We start from the raw sequence: 26,748 nt of genomic DNA on the forward strand, positions 1-26,748 counted from the left end.
AACATTAAGTGAGCCATGTCAGTAAGCAGCCTGTGTTGTCCACTATCTCTACCTCCGACGCAAGTTTCACCACATGCTTCACCAAGCAAAGCCAGAATTGCAAAGTTTAAAGCTTCTCACACCATGGGAAAACCGTGTCGGCTTATCCCTAGATGCAAAAAATAAATCGGAAAAATAGCATAAATTTCAAAGTCGTAAAAATAGGTTGTACAATTTGTTACATGTAGACTGTATTTAACAGCGCTTTTCTTTTCTGTGTTTTCCTAGGTGCCAAGTCCCTCCTGGATGCAGCCTCAGCCATATATCATGCAGCATGCTGTAAGTCCTTCTAATTAGTTAAAATGTCACATGACACTTGGTGGCCATAGCGAAGTATTATAACATAGCAAGAAAATAACTGTGTCATAACTGAATAGGTCCAGGCATCTCTGTTCAATTATTCAATTATATAACTTTAAGGTTGTCAGCTTTCCCAATTCCACGTTTCTTTTCACACAGCCATAAAAAAAAGTCTTGCTGACTGCTTCTGCCACTAGGGGGAGCTTAAGATTGAATTCATAGGATCCCATAGTAATCCATCTTCGGCGAGCCTACCCTAGTGGTGGCAACTGGCAACAAGAATTCTGTCATACTGCCACTCTATGGAACGAAGAGCAGTTTGGCTTTCTGGCGCACGCATTCCTTTAAAATTATGATGATATTAAATCAGTCCGGAGTGTTGATAAAACACCATTTTAAATTTAGAGATGCAAAGAGGAAGGAGAACCATCTCGTTAGCGCCACCTTGTGGAAGTGCTCCCTGTGAGTCAAAAATCCAACTTTTTAACAAGCCTTGGGACATGACCAGGGAAAATAACCAAGCCGAATATCCATCTGTAGACAGCTGTTTCGGTGTGCTTCCCCATCATCAGTACGGAGTAGGATTGTAGGTGGCAGAGTGCCAATTTCACAAGATGGCACTATTGAAATGGTTTTCTTTCCTTTGGCGATACTTTTTTGCATATTGTTTTCCCATGGAGCATTGCCAATAAGTCTCCATATCATGGAGTACTTCCAGTAAGTCTCTTTAAGGAGAGCCAGTACCTTACCTAAACATTAAAGGGGTATTCCCATCTCCGACAATGGGGGCATATCGCTAGGATATGCTCCCAATGTCTGATAGGTGCGGGTCCCAACTCTGGCACACACAGCAAAAATGGATCCCTAAAGGGCATCCACCCTTCAATCATTTCTATGGGGCTTCCGAAAATAGCTGAGCTTTGGCTTGGCTATCTCCGTCGGCCCCATAGAAATGAATGGGAGTGGTGGCCGGACAAGCGCAGTGCGCTTCCATTAACTTCTATAGGGAGAGCGCTTGAGGGTGGTCCTCCAGCCACCACCCTCCCTGCTCTGTTCTCAGTGGACCCGCTCCTATCAGATAATGGGGGCATATCCTAGCGATATGCCCCCATTGGTTCAGATGGGAAAACCTCTTTAGAGGTGGGAAGAGGTCACAGCTGGCAGATATTCAATTTGAAAAAGAAATGAAAGACAGAAGTCCTAAATAAAATAGAACCAAGCTGTTGCCAAATCTTGTATGTTCCTCATTTTTATATTACTAAAGGCAGCCAAGTTAGCCTTACAATAATCTGTCAATGATCCCAGGTTAAGCACGTAGACGATTCCTCCCCTGATTAGGACTCAGCTGGTAATCGTACTGACTCGTCCAGGTTCAGTACTGTTACTGCTGCTGTCAGGGCTGAGCTGCAATTCCTGACACAGCCAATGGACAAGAGTGGCACTGTTTATGAAAATCAAAGCAGACCTCTGTTTCAAATCTTTTAGAGTCCGTTTAACAAACTGTAAGAATCTCACCCATTATTCTTGGCCCCCAATGAAATGATACAAGCAGTCACCAACTCAGTTGGTTAACTTATGGAATCCTCAATTTGTTGTAGATTGGCTTCCTGTGATTTTACACCTTCAAGTGAATTTATCATCTGAAAATGACCTATAGTGTAAATCAGGTTTTTGTGTTTTATATCTTGGTGAGCGATATTGTAAAAAAAGAATCCTCATACACTGGCCGCTAAGTCTTAATAAGATGCTGACAATTCCTGTTCTGCCCAGATCACTTGCCGCAATCATCTTGTTATCATCACAGGCAGGATTCACAATGAACGATAAAACCTCTGTAGGGGTAAAACAGGATCCAGCATTGACAATAGGTGATGTCAGAGCTTATCTACTCCCCCTCCCTGCACATGGCCACAGCATTCTCCCAATGAAGACCATAAATATACTATATATCTATTGTGTCTATGTTTTCATGTGGCTGCTCTAAATCAAATCTTTTTAAATGCTGTTACAGCAGCTCAGGCAAGATGGCACAAAAAGTAATACAAAATATCTATGATCAGAAGATAAAAACATTAGAAAAAGAGGAATATGTATCCGTAATATTGATTAGCGCTGTGAATATGTTGGACTGATTTTAGTTAGATCTATGATTAGGCTACTTTCACACTGGCGTTTTGGTTTCCGTTTGTGAGATCCGTTCAGGGCTCTCACAAGCGGTCCAAAACGGATCAGTTTTGCCCTAATGCATTCTGAATGGAAAAGGATCCGCTCAGAATGCATCAGTTTGCCTCCGTTCAGTCTCCATTCCGCTTTGGAGACGGACACCAAAACGCTGCCTGCTTGATGAAACTGAACCAAACGGATCCGTCCTGACACACAATGTAAGTCAATAGGGATGGATCAGTTTACTCTGACACAATCTGGCACAATAGAAAACGGATCCGTCTCCCATTGACTTTCAATGGTGTTTATGACGGATCTGTCTTGGCTATGTTACAGATAATACAAACGGATCTGTTTTGAACGGATGCATGCGGTTGTATTATTGCAACGGATCAGTTTTTGCAGATCCATGACTGATCCATCCAAAATGCGAGTGTGAAAGTAGCCTTATATTGTGGTCACTTCCAGAGCAGCATTCAAAATTCTTATTCCTACTTAATTGGACGTATGCGACCATCTCACTAAGGTGGACTGAGAAATAAGGAAAAGATCAAGCAACGGCGCTATACAGATATATTTTATTTAACAACTCAGTGACTATACTACATTTTTAAATACATGCAATCACAAAAGTATTCAGAGCCAGGTGCTGGTTTGAAAAAGGTAGCATATTTTTCGTGGCACAATCCCTTTAATTGCAAGATTTAAATCATGAATGTAGCTCAGGCTTAGATACAAAGTCAGACTAGAAAGTATGTAACGAGGTGATGAACTGGCCCCAGGATCCCATGTGACAGATTCTCATTAAGGGCAGGTTTGCAGCCTGTGGCCAGATGCAGGTGAAGCATAATTCCCAGCATGCACCTTATGACATTAGAAATCCTAAGAAGGAAAACAATGAAATACTCAGCGCACATAAACTCTGCATCTGACAAACAAAGCCGTGAAGCGGGCTGTAAATTAGGCGATTGTTTAATCTGCCCAGAACCTGTTATTTATACATGCGCTGTCTTTTGTACTGCGCAGCTACACCCCTCTCTGAGTAAACACAGTCGCCACATTTATTAATTTAGCCTCAGAACCTTTCATTATTCACATCTGTTATATTCGCTCACTAGAGCTCAACGTTCTAAGATGGATTCTCCGTCAGTTGGCAGACTATTAAAGGGCAGCGGGGGGGGGGGGGGAGTACGCAGGTATCATTGGGTCCCATAGCCAAACTTGTAGTAAAGCCCAAAAAACTTATAGCTGTATATGGAAATAAACACAATGACATGCAATACCACTAAATAATCACGGTTCAATAATCAACAAGACACAGACATATAAACACAGAGGTGGCGGTCTGAAGACGGGGGGAGTACTAAAGTGCTTGTGGGGGCAGCTGTAATCGCAATATAAGCAAACCAAACCAGTTAAGAAATAAGTACGTGTTCAGACCAGTAACATGATTGTGTAAGGCAACTTTCACACTTGCGTTGTTGTTTTTCCGGTATTGAGATTTCCGTTTAGATTTCACACAACCACATCCTAACGGAGCGGATGCATACTGATGTGCAAAATCAAAACGGATCTGTTCAATTCTGGTATTGAGAGCCTCCGCCGCTTATTTTAGTTTTGAGGTTTAAAGTAAGGCCCAACCCTCCCCCCAGTGAGATTTCTGACAAATTTACAATATTTAAGTGGTGGAATTTTTTTAATACAAAAGGGTGCGCTCAACCTAACATATTTAACTCCACGTTTGTGTTGGTAAAAGTGGCACATCTAATATATAAAGCTGAGTGTATGTGTGTGTGTCCGCTAAAGGAATCCGCACCGTCACATTTACAATCAAGAAATTTGGCACACGGGTACATCAGGTGTCCGGGAAGGTTTTAGAACAGGTCTCGGCTCTCTAGGATATTCCCAAAAAATGCATTAGCCAATAGAAGCTTTGGCACATGACCCTTATCAGCCAATAGAAGCTCGCAGGTCCTCCAGCCTCCACATACAGTTTTACTCCAGGTTTCCATAACAACCCAGCCATTTATCTTCACTGCTGTAGGTGAGCTTTAAAGGAAATCTGTCACCAGGATAATTGTTATTGAAGTAAAGCCATGGCCTAATAGCACTTAGTACCTTATTTCCAGATGTGCCTTTGTTCCAGCAATAGATGTTTTTATCATCTGAAAATCGAGTTTATTTGCTAAGGTGCCCAGAGGTGCATAGTTCTTGCAGGAAGGAGCCCAGACACGCCCCCTGCCACAATGTGTCCACCCCTAAGACTTAAAACCCTGCCCCAGGTCCCACTAAGCCATGCCCCTGATCTGGTTAGGCCACGCCCACTCCTGGGCCAATGGGGATTGTCAGAGTGAGCTGTTCAAAAGGACATCCCCAACCTGGTTAGACCCCCTACCACTACTCAGCCGACTGAGATTGAAAAAAAATGAAGTTAAAAATCAACTTCTAGGTTGTGCTAAGCCACGCCCAAATCTGGTTAAGCCATGCCCCCCCCCCCCCCACCCACACACACACACACACACTCCTCAGCCGACTGAGATTGAAAAAATGAAGTTAAAAATCAACTTCTGTCAGCTGCAGGGAGGGAGGGTGACTTTCTCCCTGCAGCTCACACTCCGACAGCACAGTGCTTCTGTCTTAGTGAGCTGTTCAGAAGGACACCCCCCCGATCCAGTAAAGGCCACTGTTAAGGGGGCGGGCCCCTGTGGAGGTCAGTGTCAAGGGGGGTGGTGTGCTCTGTTTCTCCTGCTTCCCTTTATATAGTACATTATAAAAGTGGCTGCCTGATCCCACCACTAGGGGGGAGCCGAGTGCATAGGAATTTACACAGTTACCATAGAACTCTATGGCAGCTATAAAAAATCCTTTTGCACCAAGCTCCTTTTCCACCGAACGGTGTCTGTGTCCCATTTATTCAAAATCTATAGGACTGACAAAGATAGCCAAGCGATGTACCGTACTTTACCATTTTCAGCAGGTCTATAGATTTTGAGAATGGATTAACAGCATGCATGTTTAGCCACCACTACATTCAAATATAGGGACACGGGACCCACTTTCTTGTGATGGTTAGACCCCCAAACCATGAGACGGTTAATCACATATCCTGTGGATACCCCTTTAATGCTTCATGATCCAAAACCGTTGGGAGTGATCTTTGCCGATTCTCCGATTACCTTATGATTAGGGAGCTGCCAACTTGAACTTAAGTATAAAGCTAAAATTGTAGCTCCATAATCCCTGATTTTGAAGTCTGTGTATTGGACTTAAAGAGCCTCTGTCAGCATAATCAACCCTATTAAACCAGGCATATTGCCTGGTAGGGTTGATCATGTTGATTGAACTTATACCTTTCTTTTCTTCTTAGTTTGCATTGCTGCAGAGATATGTGGACTTTTAGATTTATGCAAATTAGTCAGTTCAAGCACTGAGGGGCCGGTGTAGCTCTTGGAGCACCACTATGCCCCTATGTGCTCAGTACACTCCCCCCTCCCCTTTGATTGACAGCGCTAGACAGCCCTGAGTCAAGAATCACCAGATAATCGCTAACATCAGGTGCCACCGATTACCTGATGAACTAGCAAACTGCTCGTCCGTCAGGTAATTGAATATTTGTGTAGGCACTTAAATCGTTGTGCCGCACTGCCGCCTAAACACGCACTACCGCCGGCAGACAACGAGTCTGTATGGGGAAGAGCGCAAACTGTGGAGGAGATCGTTGCATGTAAATACAGCGGTCTCCTACTGATGAGCTGGAGATTGCTGGGAAGGAACGCTTCCTTCCCAACAATCGCCTGCTAAATTGTCCCATCTAAAGGGACCTTTAGTCATTGGTGGTCCAGCATTATGAATGGTGTAACGGGGAGGGGAAGATGTTATCCAAAGGCTAATCCTTATTTATATAATAGTAGATGTAGAACTGGGATAACAGTTTGACATCTCCTTTGTTTTCTTGGTAGAACTAGAAAAAGATGGGAGGAAGGATGTTCTCTGGTTGGAGTGATGGTCCAAACAAAGAGGAAGTTAGAGTCTGGATAGGAAGTAGAACACAAGGAGTGACTTAAATAAATGCTATCCCCCCCCCCCCCCCCAAAAAAAATTAATCCCACCCAAGAAAATAAAAATACAAGGAACACTTTCATATGTAGGCTGTTAACATCTGCTTAAAAATGTGATGTAGTGTCCCTTTAACGCGTCCTCTCACAGGCTATTGAGGCATGGGAGAAGATAAGATCAGAGGCCCCAGTGATGACTAGATGGAGGCAGTTACTCTTCTTTGTCGTCTACCAGGAATTTCCACCTCCGAGCTAAATGAGAAATGTCTTTGTTGTCTCCTCACTTATCAATGAGGATTATTTTCTGTAGAATTCCCCTTTAACTAGTTCCTATAAAAATATAAAATAATTTCCAACAGTGAGTGAGGTCAGAAGTAGGAATGCCCATTGTTCACGTTTTTATTGCAGGCAATTTCAAGTTTGTTTTTTTAAAATAAAAAAATCCCCCAAAAAATTGTGATTGTCGGTTCCTGTCATTCTAACCCCCATCCTGCATCACTAACCACAAACCAAGCTTTTGACAGTTTCCCTCCTAAAAGGAAGTCTTCAAAGAACACGGCATCTCCGCCGCGGTCCTTCAGCTGTAATTTATATCTGTAATTCTTTTTTTTCTTCTCCTCTTGCTGATGTTACAAATTTGCATCACAAAATTTGGTTTGCATCCAGTGACTGATGAACATGAGTTTGCGATGGGTGATGAAAGAGATTCTCGTGAAGTGTTAGGAAATGGACGTTGCGGTAATTCTGAGAACTGGGCTCAATTATCAGCCGTCTTACGTGTTAGGAGACACTTTAATAGAAGCGTCCACAGCGATGTCATCTGAAAGGTATTCCTGACGATATCGAGTGATTCTGTTCCCCTAACGAAGAGCAAACTCCCAGCAGTCACTCGCCTGCAACAAAGCGAGTCTGCAGAAGGACCAGACGAGTTCCTGGGCAAAAAGCGCACCAACAGAACGAAGAACTTTTACAAAAATCTTTACGTTATTCACTACAAGTACACATCTGATGCACACCTCTCTTGGCTTGCCTTAGGGAGAGTACACACATCTCACAGGGCCCCACCCAGCTTCCTAGTAAGCGTGTGTCAAGCACTCCCAGGCAACATGGTATGTAAAGTGAGACCCCCAGATATCTGTAATTGTAATAAAAAAGCTGCCCTCATCCACTTTATCGAACTTTTGTGTTGGTAAAAGAAGACAAGTGCTTTATAAATATGGCGGAAATTTCTGAACACCATATTTCTTTCCATAGGGAGTCTATAGTCCGGTCCTGCGGCAAGGAGAGAGCATGTGCCATGCAAGCACTTCTCTTTCCTCGTTCTAGCGCTCGGTGGGGGGTCTCCGCTCTCAGATCCACACCTCACCCATCATAACTTTTGATATGTCACTATGGCAGATCAAACTTTTGTGAAAGCTCAGCGACCCTATAAAACCAGATACTGATGCCTTTTTTCCCTTATCAGTTTTTATTTCTGTGATTGTATTTATTTATTTTTTTCAATAATGTTTTCTGTGGAATGGCCATCTTGTCTGAGCTGCTGTTGCCGGCAGTCAAACGGAACATAGGTGCCTGTAGATGTCACTGACTTCTATCAGCGAGTGTTGTGCGCATGCTCTGTGACATGTGCAGAGGTCATTGCGCAGGGAGGGGGGGGGGGGAAAGATAAGCTGCGACCATCACCTTTTGTGACTCCTGTGGTATCTATCTTCTGGTAAGTGTTATCTGTTCTTGTAATCCTGCTTGTGATGATAATGATAGTACTGCTGTGAAGAGATCTCTACAGAACAGTGTCAGCATAATATGAGGGTCAGAGTGAAAACTGCAGAAATATAAGTAGAATATAAAATATAAAAAAACTCTTAAAAAATATGACAAACACTTGATTAAAACAAGTCATTTTCAGATGATACATTCCCTTTACCTGATCTCTAAGGCCTCTTTCACACGGGTGAGATTTCCGCGCGGGTGCGATGCGTGAGGTGAACGCATTGCGCCGCACTGAATCCTGACCCATTCATTTCTATGGGGCTGTGCACATGAGCGGTGATTTTCACGCATCACTTGTGCGTTGCGTGAAAATCGCAGCATGCTCCTCTTTGTGCGTTTTCCACGCAACGCACGCCCCATAGAAGTGAATGGGGCTGCGTGAAAATCGCGAGCAAGTGCGGATGCGGTGCGATTTTCACGCGCGGTTGCTAGGAGACTATCGGGATGTGGACCCGATCATTATTATTTTGCCTTATAACATGGTTATAAGGGAAAATAATAGCATTCTGACTACAGAATGCATAGTAAAATTAGAGCTGGAGGGGTTAAAAATAAATAAAAAATAATATAGCTCACCTTAATCCACTTGATCGTGCAGCCCGGCTTCTCTTCTGTCTTGTTCTTTGCAGTGCACAGGAAAAGGACTTTTGATGACGTCACTGCGCTCATCACATGGTCCGTCACATGATCCATCACCATGGTAAAAGATCATGTGACGGACCATGTAATGAGCGCAGTGACATCATCAAAGGTCCTATTCCTGTGCACAGCAAAGAAGAAGACAGAAGAGAAGCCAGGCTGCGAGAACAAGTGGATTAAGGTGAGTTAAACTTTTTAAAAAAAATTTTTAACCCATCCAGCGCTATTGTACTATGCATTCTGTATTCAGAATGCTATAATTTTCCCTTATAACCATGTTAGAAGGGATAATAATAAAATCTACACAACGCCTAACCCAAACCCAAACTTCTGTGAAGAAGTTCGCGTCTGGGTACCAAACATGGCAATTTTTCTCACGCGCGTTCCAAACGCATTACAATGTTTTTCACTCTTGCGGAAAAATTGCGCATTTTCCCGCAACGCACCCGCATCTTTTCAGGGCCAAAAACATGACGCCCGTGTGAAAGAGGCCTAAGGGTATGACCACAAGTGGTCGTTTTGCAGTTGTGACGCAGGCACACTGTCTGCTTTGGGCTCTAATTATACTAATGAAGACTGCACTGTTTAGTTGCTCTGCATTGTTAATGTCTACGTGGTATTGAAGGTGCCACGTGGCCATAAACCATACAGACCGTCTAAACCGTGCGTTCTTCATTACTTTAGAGCCCAATGTGGCCCGGAAGGGCACATGGTACTAGACAGCGCCACGTGGTCATACCTTGAGTGAAATTCCATACTTTTTTTTATTTATTTTTTATGACCCTCACACCACAGCTTATTTTTTATTTATTTTTGTTAAGGGGGCAGTGTTAACTCCCTCCATGGACCATACCATGTCACTACAGCCGGCCTCCATGATCAGCCCTCTTTCCCAGCAGATGAGTCACCTGTCATTAAGCAGCAGTGGAACGGTAAGTGTCCATCTTAAAACTTACAGAATACTCCAGAAAATGTTTGTTTTTATTTTTGCATCTGCATGAATGCGCCGATCATGGACGAACATAATAAGCTCAATAACTTGTGTCTGCCTTCACGCTCCACATGCAGTAATTCACTTGACACAGACGACCCGTTTCTGAGCTGTGCTGGATCTGATGCATATTTAAGTTTGGGAGAGGTGGGATTTCTGTGTCAAAAGGATCCATGAGCTCACGGTCTCCAAAATAACTGTCGGCTCGGAATTGATTAGAGCAGACGCTGTACCGTGCCTGTGTTTTATGACTTTTTAATGCACATTCAGAGGGGGAAGCAGATAATGGGAGGCTGATTGAATTCCTTGTAACTTCCAAAATTAGACCTGCTCTCTAAGCTTCATCTGAAGCTCATCATTTATTCAGCTGTTGCGTTATCCTCAAATTGATGCTTTTTAAACACCCCTTAGTGACCACGCACATTTTAAAAAAATCGCATTCCAAGAGCTATAACTGTTTTAGTTTTTTCATCAATGTTCTTGTATCAGGTCTTATTTTTTGCAGGACAAGTTCTAGTTTTTAATGCACCATTTTGGGTACATGTAATGATTGATTAAAGCCAGCTGTTTAGCTAAAACCCCCTTTGTTTAGGTCAGTAAAAAGGCGTAATAGTGGTCACTAAGGGGTTAAATGAACGTAGAGGGATAAGAGAAGGGAACCTATTGTTCCGTTATTTGTGCATTCTTTCAAATTATTTCATCATTATAACATCTGGTGGATCCTTACACAATAGCGTAATAAGTCCAAATTGTTATAATGTCTTGTTACTCATTCCAGCCTGTGGGTGTCACTGTGGAGCAATGTCTGTGTAGGTGCCCACTGGACAAATACATTCAGAGACATTTTTTCATGCAGTGACACCTATAGGCTGGAAAGAGTAATTTACAGAGTAACATGCCATAATGAGTGTTGCATAGTGTTATACTATTATGCGTTAAAATATTAAATGTATTTTTATTTACGTAAATGTTTAATTGTCTAACTTTTTATTGTTTCCTTGATATGATTAGATGAGGCCTTGTTTTTTGCAGGAATATTTTAATTTTTTATTTTTTTGGGCGCCGTTTCAGAATATGTCTGAAAATGCAAAAGTAAAAACAAATACCATGCAACAGCACTCTGAAAACGTAGAATATACACTCCTCAATATTGAAACTGCAACACCAAGAAGGAGATTCATGGAAATATGCAAATGACAGGATCAGTCAAGACACGTTAATGATATGCAAATCCTAAAAAATGGAATGAAAATATTAAATTTCTCGATTTATTCAGTATCGAGCATATGCGCTACATGCAGAAATACAGGCGCTTAGACGCCTTGGCACGCTGTCAGTGAGATGATTAATGGTTGTCTGTGGAATGTTCTGCCACGATGAATGCACTTGTGCAGGCAAATCATAAAGATCTGCTGCTGGCAGCTCCCTTTGCAATTGCTGACCAATGACGTCCCAGGTGTGCTTGATGGAAGACAAATGCAGAGACACTACAGGCGATGGTGGCACGTGTAGGCTACGCAGGCTTGGTGTTGTCCTGCTAAAAAAATGTCTCCTAGGACACTTTGATTTGGTCACTGAACCAGTGATAAGGCCGCCATTGCTCCAATGTAACACTGAGCTTAGTGTACCTGAAATGAACATTAGAGGGGTCTGACTATCATATATTACGCTACTCCACATTATAAGCCTGGGAGTAGGTCCAGTGTGACGTTCCCTTGTGAAGGCTTCTTCGTGGCGGTGCCCACATGGTCTCCAGACCGAGCTCCAGCATTCATTGCATCCAGGACCAAAGTAGTACTTATCACTTAGGAGGACAGACCTCCATTGCCATCTTGCTGTGCACTATGATAGTCTTTGAAAGCAGTGGCGTGAGGTCAATGGAACACCTGTAACTAGACGTCTGGCTCGTAGCCCAATGTCATGCAAATGCCTTCTGATACTTTGTGTAGACGCCGTTTGCCACCCTTCGGATGGGACGTCCAATTTCACTTGCAGTACAGAATGGATGACTATGTGCCATTCTTCTAATCAGACGATCTGTCCGTGCAGAGGTTTGCCCCTCTGCACTTTTTGCTGTCCTTCCAGTTCATCGTTGTTCTCCCAACCACCGAGACACACAGCCTTGAACATCGCCGACATCTCGGGGTAGGCCCATAGTGTTCTGCTCGAGTGATGAACCAAGGTCTCTCAGGTCAAGGATTCTTCCCTCTCAGTTTGCAACAAGTGGTGATAATTGGCACGACAACAAACAGGAGGCATCACACAATTATCCCACACAACTTAATAAAAATGTTGAGGTTTTTTTGTGGCTAAAAAGTTTGCTTTCAGTCGTGCTTATATGCCCCTCCCACAGATTGGAGCTAGGTGCTTGAAAATGTGCTACTTCCTCGATTTGCATAACCTTACAGCTTGTCCTTCCTGGTGTTGGGGGGGAAAAAAAAGTTGAGGAGCGTATAAACAAATGCTGTTTTCATTAGTTTATATTTTGTCTGTTTGCACATTGCTGTTGCCTTGCGTTTGCTTTCAACAGTAAAAAGAATGAACGTGTCAAATTAATTCGGCAGGTTATTACAATCGTGGATACTGAAAGTGTATCTGACAATCTGTAATTGACATTTCAGATTATTTTTAATGTAGTGTAAGGACAGGGACAATAAAGGGCTTATCCAACTCCTATAATGCCCCCCAAAATGCCTGGGCACCTCATACAGGTTATACTTCCCCCGCTCCCTGGCACCGCGTCGCGTGGATCAAAACATACGGCGACGGGGGGAGAGGTTTGTTTGCAGCAAATAGCAGGCTGCAATGGGGACGAGCCTTCCTAGCATCGCGGGTGACGAACATGGTTTGTAACATACATTATTAGGGAAAGATGTTTCTTTGTACTAAAAAACAGGGTGGAAAGAGTCTTCTTAGCAAAGCTCTGAGCACTTCCAAGAAGAGCCTGTCTTCAGTCTTCTACTGGGCGCTGAAGACACCTGTGTGTAACATACAGTAATTCTCACCTCTAACCCAGTCCCTGGACTATGTACATGTGCCCTATCACTGCCCATCACCCTGCCTCTCTGACTTGTCAGACCCCTGTAAAATAACATTACATTATAGTTTCCCTTGAAGTTAAGATGGTGGTTGTTTTGCAGACAAAGCCTCAGTCCATATTATAGAGCAGGGAACTGGATGTAATAGAATAAAAACTGTATGCCCACAGGTGCCTATAATAGTCTAAGGAATTAGATATTTCATAATTTGTACAATGTTCCAAATGATTCCATTGACATAACCTTTGAGGAATGCGATGGGTGAGCTTTCGCCAGTCATAAGGTATCTCTATAAAACCTGAGCTCGTTTAGCTTCCTGAGATGAGTGACACAATCAAGGAGTGGCAAACTGTTAAAAGGATACCACACCTATGCGTAAAATGGGTCTCCCCCGTGTGGTTCATGACTCATATAATTAAGTTATACCAAACCCATAGCCGGTGCCGCACTCGTACAGACAGAGCACAAATGAGGTGACACAACACCCATTACCATCTGCTTGTCAAGGCAGAAGTATTATGGCCAGTTATAATGTCTCTGTGCCCCCCCCCCCCCATCTTCAGAAATTATCTGTGCATTGACTTACGCAATAAAATGAGTTTTCTGGGTACCACATACCTGGATGTGCAGGCATTAGTATAATACTAGACCTACTAATATGAGCTGTGTTTGAACTTTGCCTAGTTTAGAACAGGCATCCTCAAACTGCGACCCTCCAGCTGTTGCAAAACTACAACTCCCAGCATGCCCGAACAGCCTACAGCAGGGCGTTGTGGGAGTTGTAGTTTTACAACAGCTGGAGGGCCGCAGTTGGAGGATGCCTGGTTTAGAAGATAAAGGAAGCAACCATTGGGTCTAATAATCACTCTGGATGTAAAGACATTGGCCTGGATGGAGTTTAGGAGCTCACTTCATGCACTTTGTATTATTATTAAGTTTAATATATAATCATCTCCCCCTAGTGGCGACTACAGGAATGTAGAAGTTCACTATTAAGAGGTTTACCAAGGGTGTACATTTTTTTATTAATTTTTTAAAGGGGCAGAATGGCTTAAAAATGAAAAGCCCTTCAAGGAGGTGAAGGGATTAATATCAGAAAAGAGGAAAATCGACCTCTATAAAGATAGATTAATAAATCTTTACCAAATTTTTGTTTAAGTTTAAAGGTTGGCTATTCAGTTTCACAGTCTGGCTCAGTATTGAAAAGCTAATAATGAAAAGTAACTCAGAATGATATTACTACATGTTTAGCAAATGCAAAATAAAAAAAAAGTTTCAAGGATAACCAAAAATTTTCATGAAACGAATGCAAAAAAAAAAAGATTTGGCCACCAAAATTGAGGGTATAGTTTCAGTGGGTGTCACCAAACTGTGCATCATTACTGTGATTTACACCACAATTGGCACACATACTGTCTGTATCTGTACTCTTGAATTGTATGCGTTAAGCAATAAAAAATAAAAAAATTCCCTCCATTTTGTTTTCTCAGTATATGCCTGCAACAACAGCTATGCAAGGAGCGTACATCCCACAATACACACACGTCCAGACAGCTGCAGTTTCTGTTGAGGTCAGTATGGGTATATGATTTATTGGCATTCAGCACACTAAGCATTACTAGGTGAGCAGTCTATGCAAGTAGGCATCAAAAGAGGTGTTTCTAAGAATAACAGTGGTGGATCTTGAAGAGAGGACCCAATACCCCCCTCTCCCAAAATGTCTGTTTTAGTAACTGCTTGCATTCCTTGTGTATTTATCAACCCTGGACCATCTATTCTTATCGCTCTGTTTTGTCATTCCTCTTATTCACTCTATAAGTTATGAAAGAATTGCTAGCAGTTTGCAATGAAGGTCCAGCTGGGTGTTACCAGTTGGCAGTGTGTTCCTGCACAGTCTCACACTAAATGAGTGATGTCAGTGATAGGTTGTGCAGGGACACATCCCCACACCTGGAGCTGCATTGGAAAGTACGAGTAATTCATTCATAGCTTCTAGCAGGAATAATAAGAGAATGGCACAATATAGAGTCATAAGAATAGATGTTCCAGAATTGTTACTACAAGGGAAATACAAGTAATCACTAAATTAGACATGTCAGGAGAGGCAACTGGTCATCTTTAAACATCCATGATTTAAAGAAGGGCTGTCGCCTCTCCTGACATGTCTAATTTAGTAACTACTTGTATTCCCCTTGAAATAACTCTTCTTTTTAAAAGGGGTTGTCTCACGAAAAATGTTCTACAGTTTTCAAACCAGCACCTTGATCTGAATACTTTTATAATTTCATGTAATTAAAAACTTGGCATAGCCAGTGCGTTATTTAATAAAATGTATCTGTATAGCGCCACCTGCAGTTTTTTTTTTCTTATTTCTTTGTCCTGCTCACTGAGAAGGCCGCACATGCTCAGTTTCATCCTTTAAATGCCTCCTGAGCTGATAGGGAGAGCTGATACACGCCACCTTAGCGGCAGCAGAAAAGACATGCCCCCTGAGCTGTGATAGGTAGAGCATTGACACGCCCCCTGAGCAGCAGCAGAATAGACACTCCCCTTGAGCGGTCAGCCTGATATAAACCTAGCAGAGCAATGAATGGGGAGATCTCTGGATCCATGTGAGGTACAGGGCTGGTTCTAGCTTTGTTAGAAAGAGATTGTCATGTACTATGAGGTCTGATTTTAAATTTTTTACATTAGTCATGGGATAACCCCTTTAACTCTCTGTTGTACTGTTTTTCTCTTATTCCATCTGAATTTTAAAAACTAAATTGACAAGTGGATGTTACCATTCCCCCTGTCAAAGAGGCCTGACCCTGATGGATCAACGTCAGATTGTGTAGCCACCCACCTGTCAATATATTTTAAAAAAATCCAGGAGGGATAACAGAACTCTACGTTGCGTTGCTGGTCTAAGAATAGATGCTCCAGTATTGTTATATTAGGTTAAATACAAGTAGTCACTAAAACTGACCAGTCAGGAGAGATGACCGGTTCTCCATAACTTTAGTAATCCGTCTCTCCTCAGCCTGGAAAGGCTGATAACAGGGGAGAATAGATTGCATTTAACCGCATAGCATAAAAGCAAAGATAAACGTGTCCTTCTGACTGTTTCTATAGTACACATTACTGCATTGAAAACGTGTCTTATCTCTCTGATGGGCTTTGTTGTGAATTACCGTTATTCCTAGACACGAATATATTCTTCCTTTTTTGCAGGAGCCCAGCGGTCAGCAGTCGGTGGAGACCTCTAGCGATCATTCTCAGTACACCTATCAACAAAACAAGTAACTCTAAGGTAAGGGAGTACGACTGTATCCCTCTGAAATCTTGGTGCTGCCGCCGTCCAATACTGGGGAAGTTCTAGATTATTATTAGACCTCATGCAAACGGTCCAAAAACCACAGATCAGTCCGGGCACCATCCGCCTATGTTTATGCAGACCCATTGACTTCAATGGGTCCGTAGTCTGCACTTTACAGATATATTCTATCTTTAGATACAGATAGATGCTTCCGTACATCTCCTAACCTTGTCCGAAAAATGTGACCCCATTGAAGTCAATGGGTCCACAAAAAATGCGGAAGGTATCCGTCTTGTTCATGAGTCCTTAGGTTGAGGAGGATTTTTAATAATAAGTACAAAAGTATCAGCAACCTCTGGCACTCCAGCTGTTTCACAAATGCTTCATTCACTTCTATGGGAGTTGCAACAAGAGAGCATGCTGGGAGTTGTAGTTTCACAGCAGCTTGAGTGCTGAAGGCTGCAATCTAGTCTGACTTATTCTCGGGGCCCAACCCCTATTTTAAATCAAAGAAATAGACCCTAGAGGCAAGTGATTGGCTCCAAAGGATGTATTTTTTTTTTTCTCCTGGACCTTTGGGGTCCACTATGGTATCCTCTGGTGGGGCAGATTTACTATGGCAGATAATGCTTTTATCGTCGACGCTATGCACTTTTTCCGCTGTGCTCGACGAGGAGGCGTGGCTTACCTGATAAGGGGGTGTGGCCTTTAAGATATGCCATTAAAGTCAGAGAGGACCTGCACCTATCTCTAGAACAGGGCCCCCCGAAGGAGAGCATACTGCATAGGCTACTTTCACACTCGCATTTGGTGCGGATCCATCATGGATCTGCACAGACGGATCCGTTCTGATAATACAACCGTCTGCAGCCGTTCAGAACGGATCCGTTTGTATTATCCTTAACATAGCCAAGGAGGATCTGTCTTGAACACCATTGAAAGTCAATTGAGATGGATCCGTTTGGCTCAGTTTCGTCAGACGGTGTTCCGCCTCCAAAGCGGAAGGGAGACTGAACGGAGGCAAACTGATGCATTCTGAGCGGATCCTTTTCCATTCAGAATGCATTAGGGCAAAACTGATCTGTTTTGGACCACTTGTGAGAGCCCATGACGGATCTCACAAACGGAAAGCCAAAACGCCAGAGGAAAAGTAGCCTTATGCGTGTTGTGCTCTCCATTCATTGCTGCAGGAGTTTTGAAAGCGAACTCGGCTGTTTCCGGAAGTCCCATAGAAGTGAATGGAGAGCGAACTGTTCCTGCGCAGCCGCCCTCCATTCATCATTATGGGATTGCAAGAAATGGCCGAATCGGTGCTCAGCTATTTTTGCAACTGCCATAGCGGTGAACGGAGGGTGGCTGCGCATGTACGGCTGCTCTGAAATTAGGAGCTGGCACCCATGCCTATCTGGCCCATCTCAGAAACCCTTTTAAGCAGTCTCCGATCCAGCGCCACTCTGGTCTCTGCCGTTCTCCATTCACCTTCAATCCATCTAATCACTGGTCTCAGCACTGAGACCAGCAAGTGGCTGCAGTGGTCACATGCTCAGACAGGACACGAACAGAGACTGGCGGATCTGCGTAAACGGGCGAGTTTTATGTGTTACTTAATTATTTTAAATAGCCTCCAGCATATTGTGATGTACTGGACAGTTACGTATGACACCAGCCGTGTAGAGATCTGAAAATAGCACAGGGCACCAGTAATAATCTCAGATTCCCCACAGCCGCTCTGCTCTCCATCAGTAAAGCCTATTACATCATTCTTTAGCCTGTGTCCCATTTGCAGTAAATGGAGGTCTGTTTCCTGCTGATGAGAGCAGAGGAGCCGCATGGGAAATTGAAATCCCCCCGGGGGAACGCACTGGTTTTCAGATTGCTCTCACTGCTAATGTTAGTGATTTAGCAAATAACACTAGTCTGCTCCTTAAAGGGGTTTTCCGACAAGTAAACATTTCTTGCTGAGTGAAGGGGCATCAATGCTCGTTTGGCTCCAGAACGCCTTTTTTAAAGAGGTCGTCCAAGATTAGGAAAACATAGCTGCTTTCTTCCAAAAACAGCATCACCCCTGTCCACAGGTTGTGTGCTGTATTACAGCTTTGCCCCAATGCCTCCAACGGAGCGGAGTTGCAATACCAGACACAACCCATGGACAGTGGTGGCGCTGTTTTTCTAATCCTGGACAAGCCATTTAAAAAGGGGGTTGTTGCCCCATCTCAGACTTTGATGGCATATTGCTAGGATATGCCACCATCTTTAGATCCTAGCCATATGCCAAAGTTTTAGATGGGAAAACCCCTTTAAGCTTTATTTATTTTTTCTAGACAGCGACGCTCCCACCATTCACTGCGCAGGGAATGGCAGCATGGCCCCATTGACTTGAAATATACCGTAATTGAGCAGTATTTTGCAACAGGGTCCCACCCAATTTTGGAAAGTGGTAAAAACGGCCTAAAATCACAAAAGTGACAATTCTTTTAATGTTGTGTCAAAATTTTTAAACGCCCAAAAAACCTGTGTGCAGGACTATAAATAACAACAACAAAAAAAAGTGTGCAATTTTAAAGCGGCCGCGGACTTTGTTGTATCGCGTAGTAACTGTCAGCAAAGTATTCACGTAGGGGAGAGAGGTGAGGGGAGTTCAGACATGGCTTATGTGAGCAGCATCGTTGAGATGCCTTGTGCTCGATAGCTGTCGTCCATCCCCTTGCTGCGTTTGTCACAATGGCAACCATCTGTACACAGACACTCAACACGGCCGCTCTGTAAATAGCGGTATTACTCTGGATAATCGTCTGTTTGTTCTCAGACGTGTACTAATCCATTTATCAGGGCTCGGAGTTTGCAGCAGCTAAAATCATTTCCAGTAAGTGGCATCAGCATATCCAGCTGCTCGTCCGTAGCGCTGCATTATGCACAGTGCTACATTTATAGCATCTGCCGCCTTAAAGGGAAAGTCTTGTGCTTAATTGTAGGCTCAATAACTGGATAAGAGTAAATAAAAGAAAATTAAAATATATATATATATATATATATAAAAGCTATTTTGTAGGTTTAAAAAAAAAATGCTAGAGAGCGGCCATATTGGAGACAAAATTTCTTCTGTATAGAAAGAGCAGTAGAGCGTGTGTGCTTTATGGCAGCTGCTGTGAATGGGAGTTAAAGGGGGTTATGCCCGTGATTGATGTAGAAATGAAAAATCAGACATCATATAGGACATGACGACCTCTTTCTAACAAAGCTAGAACCAGCCCTGTACCTCACACGGATCCGGAGATCTCTCTACTCTGCTATAGTCTCTTCAGGCAGTTAGCTCAGGGAGTGTGTCCTTTCTGCTGTAGCTCTTTCCCGGTAACTGCCACAGCGTCTAAGGGCTCATGCACACGACTGTATGTAGTTTGCGGTCTGCAAAAAATACGGATGACGACCGTGTGCATTCAGTATTTTTCGGCTTGCCCCTCCCTACTAGAACAATACTATTCGTGTCCGTAATGCGGACAATAATAGGACATGCTCTATTATTTAGCGGAACGGACACGGAAAGAAAATATGTTTTTGTGCATGAGCCCTGAGGCTACACGGTGACACTGGATTGCGGGGTAGTAGTGATCCCATAGAAATTTCTTGCGACTGCCATGGCGATCCCATTCCTTTCTATGGGATCACCGCTGCTCAACAATCCTGGCTGCGACCACTGTCGTCGTGTAGCCCCAGCCTAACAGTAGATAAGGCTGGTGGCAGTTGAAGATTTAAACTGAGTGTGTGCGACCATCTCGGTGAGGTGGACAGGAAATAAGGAAAAGAACAAACGGCAGATACATTTTACTGAAATACAGTGGCTATACTAAAATATTTAATTACGTGCAATCACAAAAATTTACAGATCCACGTGTTTTGAAAAATGTAGAATGCGTTTTGAGGCACAACGGTCAAAAAAAAAAAGGCTCAATAAATTAAAGCTGGCCATAAACATTGGATATCTGCCGATTGCAGATAATGGTGAAAAGAAGGATCGGACTGTTAGATCTCAACATGTACAACCTTTTTGTTCTCAGGGTAGATGGCGGCTTACTCTCCTCTCCCCATTCAGAACACATGCACGCTTTGCTGAGCAGAGCTTGCATATGTATGGAAGCATCGTGAGCAATAGCTGTTGTGCAAACAAGCATCCGACCGACGGCTATTATTAAGGTCTATGGCCAGTCAAATGCACATAGGAAGACATGGCATTGTAGCTCCCTCTCCTGTAGGCCAGGGTAGCTGCTCACTGACTTATCAGTGTGTATAGTGTTACTAATAGTTACTATGCTTCCTTATCTAGACCTCTGGCAGTACAATAGAGAGGTCATCAAATCCCCTGCTGACTCTTGTCTACACAGCAAAGTTGATAAATGAGCTGCAGAAAAATGGAAATGTCAGCTTATTGAGTTCTGCAGTGAAAAACTGGAATGTTTGAAGTCATATAAAAAAAAAATAATAATTAACACTTTTGATTGAAATATTTTGCCATTTTCTGATGATCCATTCTCTTTGATACATTTTAGAATAAATAGTATCTAGGAAGTCAGTGTCTTCATTTCCATGTCCAAGGTGTAATTTTTACACTAAATATAATTGTATGTGAAATGATACTTTTTATTTTTCTATTTTCTATGCACATAATTATTTATAATGAAATGAAGGGAGTTTTCCAGGCTCCTGAAACACTCTAGAAGCAGTGCATTTTTTTGTAGTGCCATCCCTTGACGTACTCTGGGTTTGGCGTGATTTTTTGCCAGGCGTTTTCCATAGCTTCTCTATTGAAAAAATAAAAGTCTGAAAAAAACACACCACCCCACAAAACTGCTTGTAAAAAAAAAAAAAAAATTCACTGCCTTATAAGCCAAAAACCACCACAAAACAGTGTATTAGCACCGTTATGAGGGTGTACCTATCTGGTGTCCTTTGTTGTTTTTTGTGCATCTCCTTGTTTTATTCAATGCAGTTTCCTTTGTCAGGAAATATTTTTCCCAAAAAATCTATGTTAGAACGTTTGTTGTATCATGGCCAGATCTTTAGGTCAGTTTTAGGGGCCTGGTGGTTGAAGCCATGTAATACTGGCCTTAGAGACTTTATATAGAATTGTTTCAAGAATAAGGCCCCCTGCACACGAACGTGTGCACCCCGTTGCCGTATTGCGAACCACATTACACGGGTGCCGTTCCATGGGCATTCTGCATCACGGATGCGGACTCATTAACTTGAATGAGTTCGCAAATCCGGAGATGCAGAATGGTGCGGAACGGAACCACTACGGAGTGCTTCCGTGGAGTTTTGTCCCGTGCTTCTGTTCCGCAAAAAGATAGAACATGTCCTATCTTTTTGCGGAACGGCCGGATCGCGGACCTATTCAAGTAAATGGGTCCCCGATCTGCTGTGGCTGCCCCACGGACTGTGTTCGTGCATTGCGGTCCGCATTTTGTGTGCAATTTGTGTGCATTTTGTGTCCGCAATACGTGTGGTTGACATAAAATACCCATGAGCTCATAAAGCCCCTAGGACAATATTGAACCAGTTGTCTCCTTACATGTTGGCCTTGGGCTTTAGATGACCATAATGCAGTCTATGGTGGTCTAGGTCTGGTTTAGTAGAACCACAGGGGTTCAGGTGCCAATACCGTAATACGTACCATAAAATTACAGCCACCATAAATTAGCCTTATTTGTTATCCAAAGGGGTTTTCCAGAATAGCTTGCCAATATCACATGGCACCACCTCTGATCAGCTATCTGAGGTGCCTGCGGTGAGCACCAGGGCCTTCTCGGCGCTTACCAAGCACACACCATCCATTGTATAGCGGCTTTGCTTGGTATTGCAGCTCAGCCACATTCACTTGAATGGGACCGAGCTGCACCTAGGCCACGTGACCGATGAACTGGCCTAGAAAAAAAAGTCCAGAGTGCCACGATCTCTTCAAACAGTTGATCTGCAATTGTGCTGGGAGCCGGCCCCCATCCGATATGATATTGATTACCTATTCTAAGGATAGGTCATCTATATCAACATCTTAGACAACCCCTCTAAGGTTAAAATTTATATAACGGTCTACCCATATGACCTAATGGGCCAAGATGGATATCTAAACCGATGCTGTGGAAACATCTCTGATCATTTTATTTTCTTTTTACAGATGGAACGATGACCTTGATTGGGGGAAAAGAGGTTCAGATGCTGAAACAATCACGGATTTTTCTGAACAATCAAGCTTTATGAATTGACAGTTTTGCACAGGTTCTTGGGAAAAAATGTTATTTATAATGAAATCAACTCGAACTATTTTTGCTATAAGTTCTATGAGGTGCATAAAAAAAAAACCTTCAATTCATCTAGTGGCTGTTCCCCTGAACAGGTTTATTTTATTATGAGATTTTTTATCAAGTAACGTAACACAAAAAAGAGACAGACTATGAGTTATTTCTGGGTGTGCACAGGTGACCATTTCTTTGAATACATGTGCATGCCAGAAACCTTTTGTGTTATTTTAATTTTATTTTTTGTCCTTTTTTAAATTTTGATGAGATGCTTTTGTTTTATAACTTTTGAGAATAGTTTTTTTTTTTTTTTTTTTTTCTTCTGTTTGTGATTATTTTTTTTATTTCTTATTGAAGGTTAACTCTTTTACTGGCAAGAAACCAGTGACAGGTCATTGCAAAACTAAATATTCCTGGTTTCTCCGATTTTGAATTGGTTACAATAATAAATAAAAAAAAGGCGTCGTTTGTGACGCCTCTGTGCTTGCAGTGTGAGTGTTGCTGTAGTGCAGTGTTGCAGTTGCTGTCCGTTCTGACTAATTTTTTCTCATAGCGTGAAGTGTCTTATCTTTTTTCAATGAATTCCAATTTGCCTTAAAACTTTTAAATGCTGTAGCTTTTTTTTTTTTCCTCCTCGTAATTACTAGAAAAAAATAAATAAAAATAAAATACAAAAAAAAAAAAAAAAAGTGTAGATTGCTTTTGACCAAGCAAGCTGGTCAGTTATGCCTTGTAAAACAGCAGCATAGGGCTTTTAAAGGTAGTTAATAAAATTGCTGAAAATTTGGCTTTTTAATGTGTAGATGTTTTTAATTTTGTTTTTCACGTAACATGTATGGTAGTGGAAAAAGCTGTGGGCGGGCGGGAAGGAGGGATAATGTTTTTGTGTGAAACACATTTTCTGACTGGGATGTTTTAATAGAATCAGTTGTTTTGTAAGGCCTTATGCCAATAATTTGCTCTGGTAGTCTAAGCAATTTTAGGAAATCTGCTGTAAGATGCAATGTAAAAACTTTTTTGCTTTTTTTTGCGCAAAATAACTTGATGTTTTAGTGTCATTAGAATATAGGAAATGGGATAGGGGATTTGTCCGTGAATGTGTTCCGTTTTTTTATTTTTTGTTTTCTTCCTTTCTCGCTTTTTTTATTTTTTAGTTTCTTTATACAATTAATGATAGTGCTTTAGATAGTTGATTGTGCTCAAACCAAGCAAACAAAAAAGTGCTGATGCAGCATTATGGCAAAAAGCTAAAGGACTTTAAAAATGAAAAAGCTGAGACATAAGTGGAATCGTAAATGCATTGGGTACTAGCTCTCTATTAGGTGATAAAAAAAAAGAATAATAATAAAAAAAAAAGACTTGGCACTTTTTAAAGGTAACTTTACCAAAGAACAAAGAGCCAGTAACCAATCTTCCAAGATTATTCTCAGCATGAAATTTTTCTGTACTCTTTATTTTTGCCGGACCAGTTTGCTGATAGGAGAATGTGCCTTTTTTTGTACATTTGCATTTGTTTTTAATAGTTTTAGTACATGTATGGACACAATTTAAAAAGCATGAAGGAAGACTTGGATCCAAGCAGTGCCACACTTCACGTCATCACTACAAGTATTAATTGTAAAGAAAAAATAAAAAATAAAAAAATAAAAACTTGTTTTGAAACTATGAAATTTCTGATTGGCCAAATACTGCATTTTAGTTATATATGTGCATGTATGTATGTGTGTATAGATATATAGAGAGAGATATTTATATTATATACACACACGCATATACACACTTATTATATACACAATTTTAATAACACATTAGATCAATCACTGCTTATATTATGGCTTTTTATGGTTTTATTTTAATAGCATATGTAAAGGAAAAAAAAATTATGTTGTCTTCCAAAACTGTGTACTTGCCTGGTCAGCAGTGTGATCAGTTATCTACCTCAAAACTTTATTTCCTTTTTTAATGGGACAGGTTGCTGGCACTGCCTGTTTCCACTGACCAAATCCTCCTAGCTGGAGCTAGGGCTAAGCAGTTTTAAGGACAGTTTTTTTTTTTTTGTTTTTTTTTTATAATTATTTTTTATTATTTTAAGTATTTTTTGTATTAAAACTGCATGTATTTGACTTTAGCCAGTGGAGACATTTCATAGTTTCAAAAGTAATTGCTGCTCTAAGTTTAGATTTTTGTTAAAAAAAAAAAAAATTACCTATTCAAAAGAATATTGTTATTTTTTTTTTTCTTAATCATATTTTTCTTTTTTTTGCAGAGGAATAAAAAAAATAAAAAAAATCTAAAGTTGTGGTATAATTGGTTCAATGCTCCCTGTTTAAAATTGCTTTAATGAAACACCTTTGCTGCTTCAGGTGTGGGTTTTATCCTTACGAATTCTAAACCGGTCCCTTAAGCAGTAAAGAATTGACGTTCAGACATGCAGCCATTTTTCTTTTATAAAAGCCTTCTAAATTTCAGTTTTGTTTTTTTTTCTTTCTTTTATTGTGAAAGTTAGATATTTGTAGTCCCGTCACACAGTTCTATTAAGAAGAATAAAACAGTGCTGCAGGTGTCTGAATAAGGTGCCATACTTTGTGTCTGGGTAAGATTTGGAACATAGAAAAAAAAAAAAAAAAACATAACCTCTGTACATATAAAATAATCAGTTAAAACATCACATACAGTAGTAGACAGCCATTAAATTATAAGAAATTAATTTATGAAGAAAGACCTTTTGTACAGATTGAAAAAAGATTTTCATAGAGATATCTATATGATCAAGAGAGTTAATTTTTTATTTTTGTTTTACTAGTGCCACACACTTGCCAGTGGTAACTTATTTGTCCGGTTCAAGACAACTCTGTAGTTATTGTTAAACGCCAAAATAAAATTTTTGAACTGTAAATTTGATTAGATTGTTAGCTTTTTTTTCTGTTTTTGTTTCTTTTGAAAACTTTTGAATAAAAAACATCCAAAACAAAAAAGTGTTTTCTTTATTTATTGAACTGTATATAAAAAAAAATCCTATACAGAAAGAAAATGAAGTCAAAACTCAGAGCTTAGAAGAACTTATCTAAAATGGGTCTGTCTTTTTACATCATAAAGGAGGATCGAAGGGGAGAGGGGCACATTCCTGAAGAAAGTTCAAGGGAATATTCTCTGTATCTCATGAGCCGTACTCTGATCCTTCCCCAATCCTTTTTAAACAGAGAAAGTCACTCTTCTGTATGAGATGTAAAAGGAGCCTAAGGCCTCATGCACACAAACATATTTTCTTTCCATGTCCGTAGTTTTTTTTTGTGGATCGTATGCAGAACCATTCACTTCAATGGGTCCACAAAAAAAAAACAGAAGTTACTCCGTGTGCATTCTATATCCGTATGTCAGTATTTCCGCTCCACAAAATAATAGAACATGTCCTATTATTGTCCGCATAACAGACAAGGATAGTAGTACTGTTCTATTAGGGGCTAGCTGTTCCGTTCCGCAAAATGCGGAATGCACACGGACGTCATCTGTATTTTTTCGGATCTGTTTTTTGCAGACCACAAAATACATACGGTCGTGTGCATGAGGCCTTACCCAGAATACTATGCTGTGCGGTTACTGTTTGTTGGAATTTTATGAACCGTAGACGAAAGGGTTGTCTGAAAACCAATTTTCGAATAGCTGTTTAGGCTGGGTTCACACCTGAGTGTTTTACAGCGCGTTCCTACGCGCTGTAAAACGCTCAACAAGGAGAAACCAATGATTCCCTATGTGAATGGTTCTCACCTGGGCGCTGTAAAACGCCCGACGCCCCAAGAAGTACATGAGCTTCTTTGGGGCGTCTTGTCGCGCGTTCCCGTACATAGACTTTCGGGAACGCACGAGAATGGGCGTTCGCTTGTCTCTGTATGCGCGATTGCAAACGCCCGTACAATCGCGCATACAGAGCGCTCCTTTCAGAACGCTCAGGTGTGAACCCAGGGTTAGGGAAGTCTGAGTAAGACTCCTTGCAGATGAGCGATACGGATTAGATCCGGATGTGTTGAGTAAAAATGCGCGATTTCGCAAGCAATTCATTCAGTTTTGCCTGCTATTGCGTTCAGTTTTTATCACGCGGGGAAAATGTGCATTGATGCGTTTTTCACGCGCGTGATAAAAAACTGAAGGTTTGCAAACAACATCTCCTAGC

The 26,748-nt window shown here is 41.6% G+C and overlaps 1 protein-coding gene across 5 annotated transcripts in view; it reads left to right on the forward strand.

The window, feature by feature from the left end:
• RBMS1 (RNA binding motif single stranded interacting protein 1) overlaps nt 1-25,555 on the forward strand; it is a 367,960-nt gene extending 342,405 nt beyond the window's left edge. For all 5 annotated transcript variants that reach the window (XM_044302601.1, XM_044302600.1, XM_044302603.1 and 2 more), the window contains exons 10-14: nt 268-318; nt 9,788-9,898; nt 14,486-14,566; nt 16,209-16,287; nt 22,460-25,555. In XM_044302601.1, coding sequence (XP_044158536.1) covers nt 268-318; nt 9,788-9,898; nt 14,486-14,566; nt 16,209-16,280 — 315 coding nt within the window. In that variant the 3' untranslated portion in view covers nt 16,281-16,287; nt 22,460-25,555. The remainder of the gene's footprint in view (nt 1-267; nt 319-9,787; nt 9,899-14,485; nt 14,567-16,208; nt 16,288-22,459) is intronic.
• The last annotated feature ends 1,193 nt before the right edge of the window (nt 25,556-26,748 follow it).

The sequence above is a fragment of the Bufo gargarizans genome, chromosome 8, assembly GCF_014858855.1.
Source record: "Bufo gargarizans isolate SCDJY-AF-19 chromosome 8, ASM1485885v1, whole genome shotgun sequence".
NCBI lineage: Eukaryota > Metazoa > Chordata > Amphibia > Anura > Bufonidae > Bufo > Bufo gargarizans.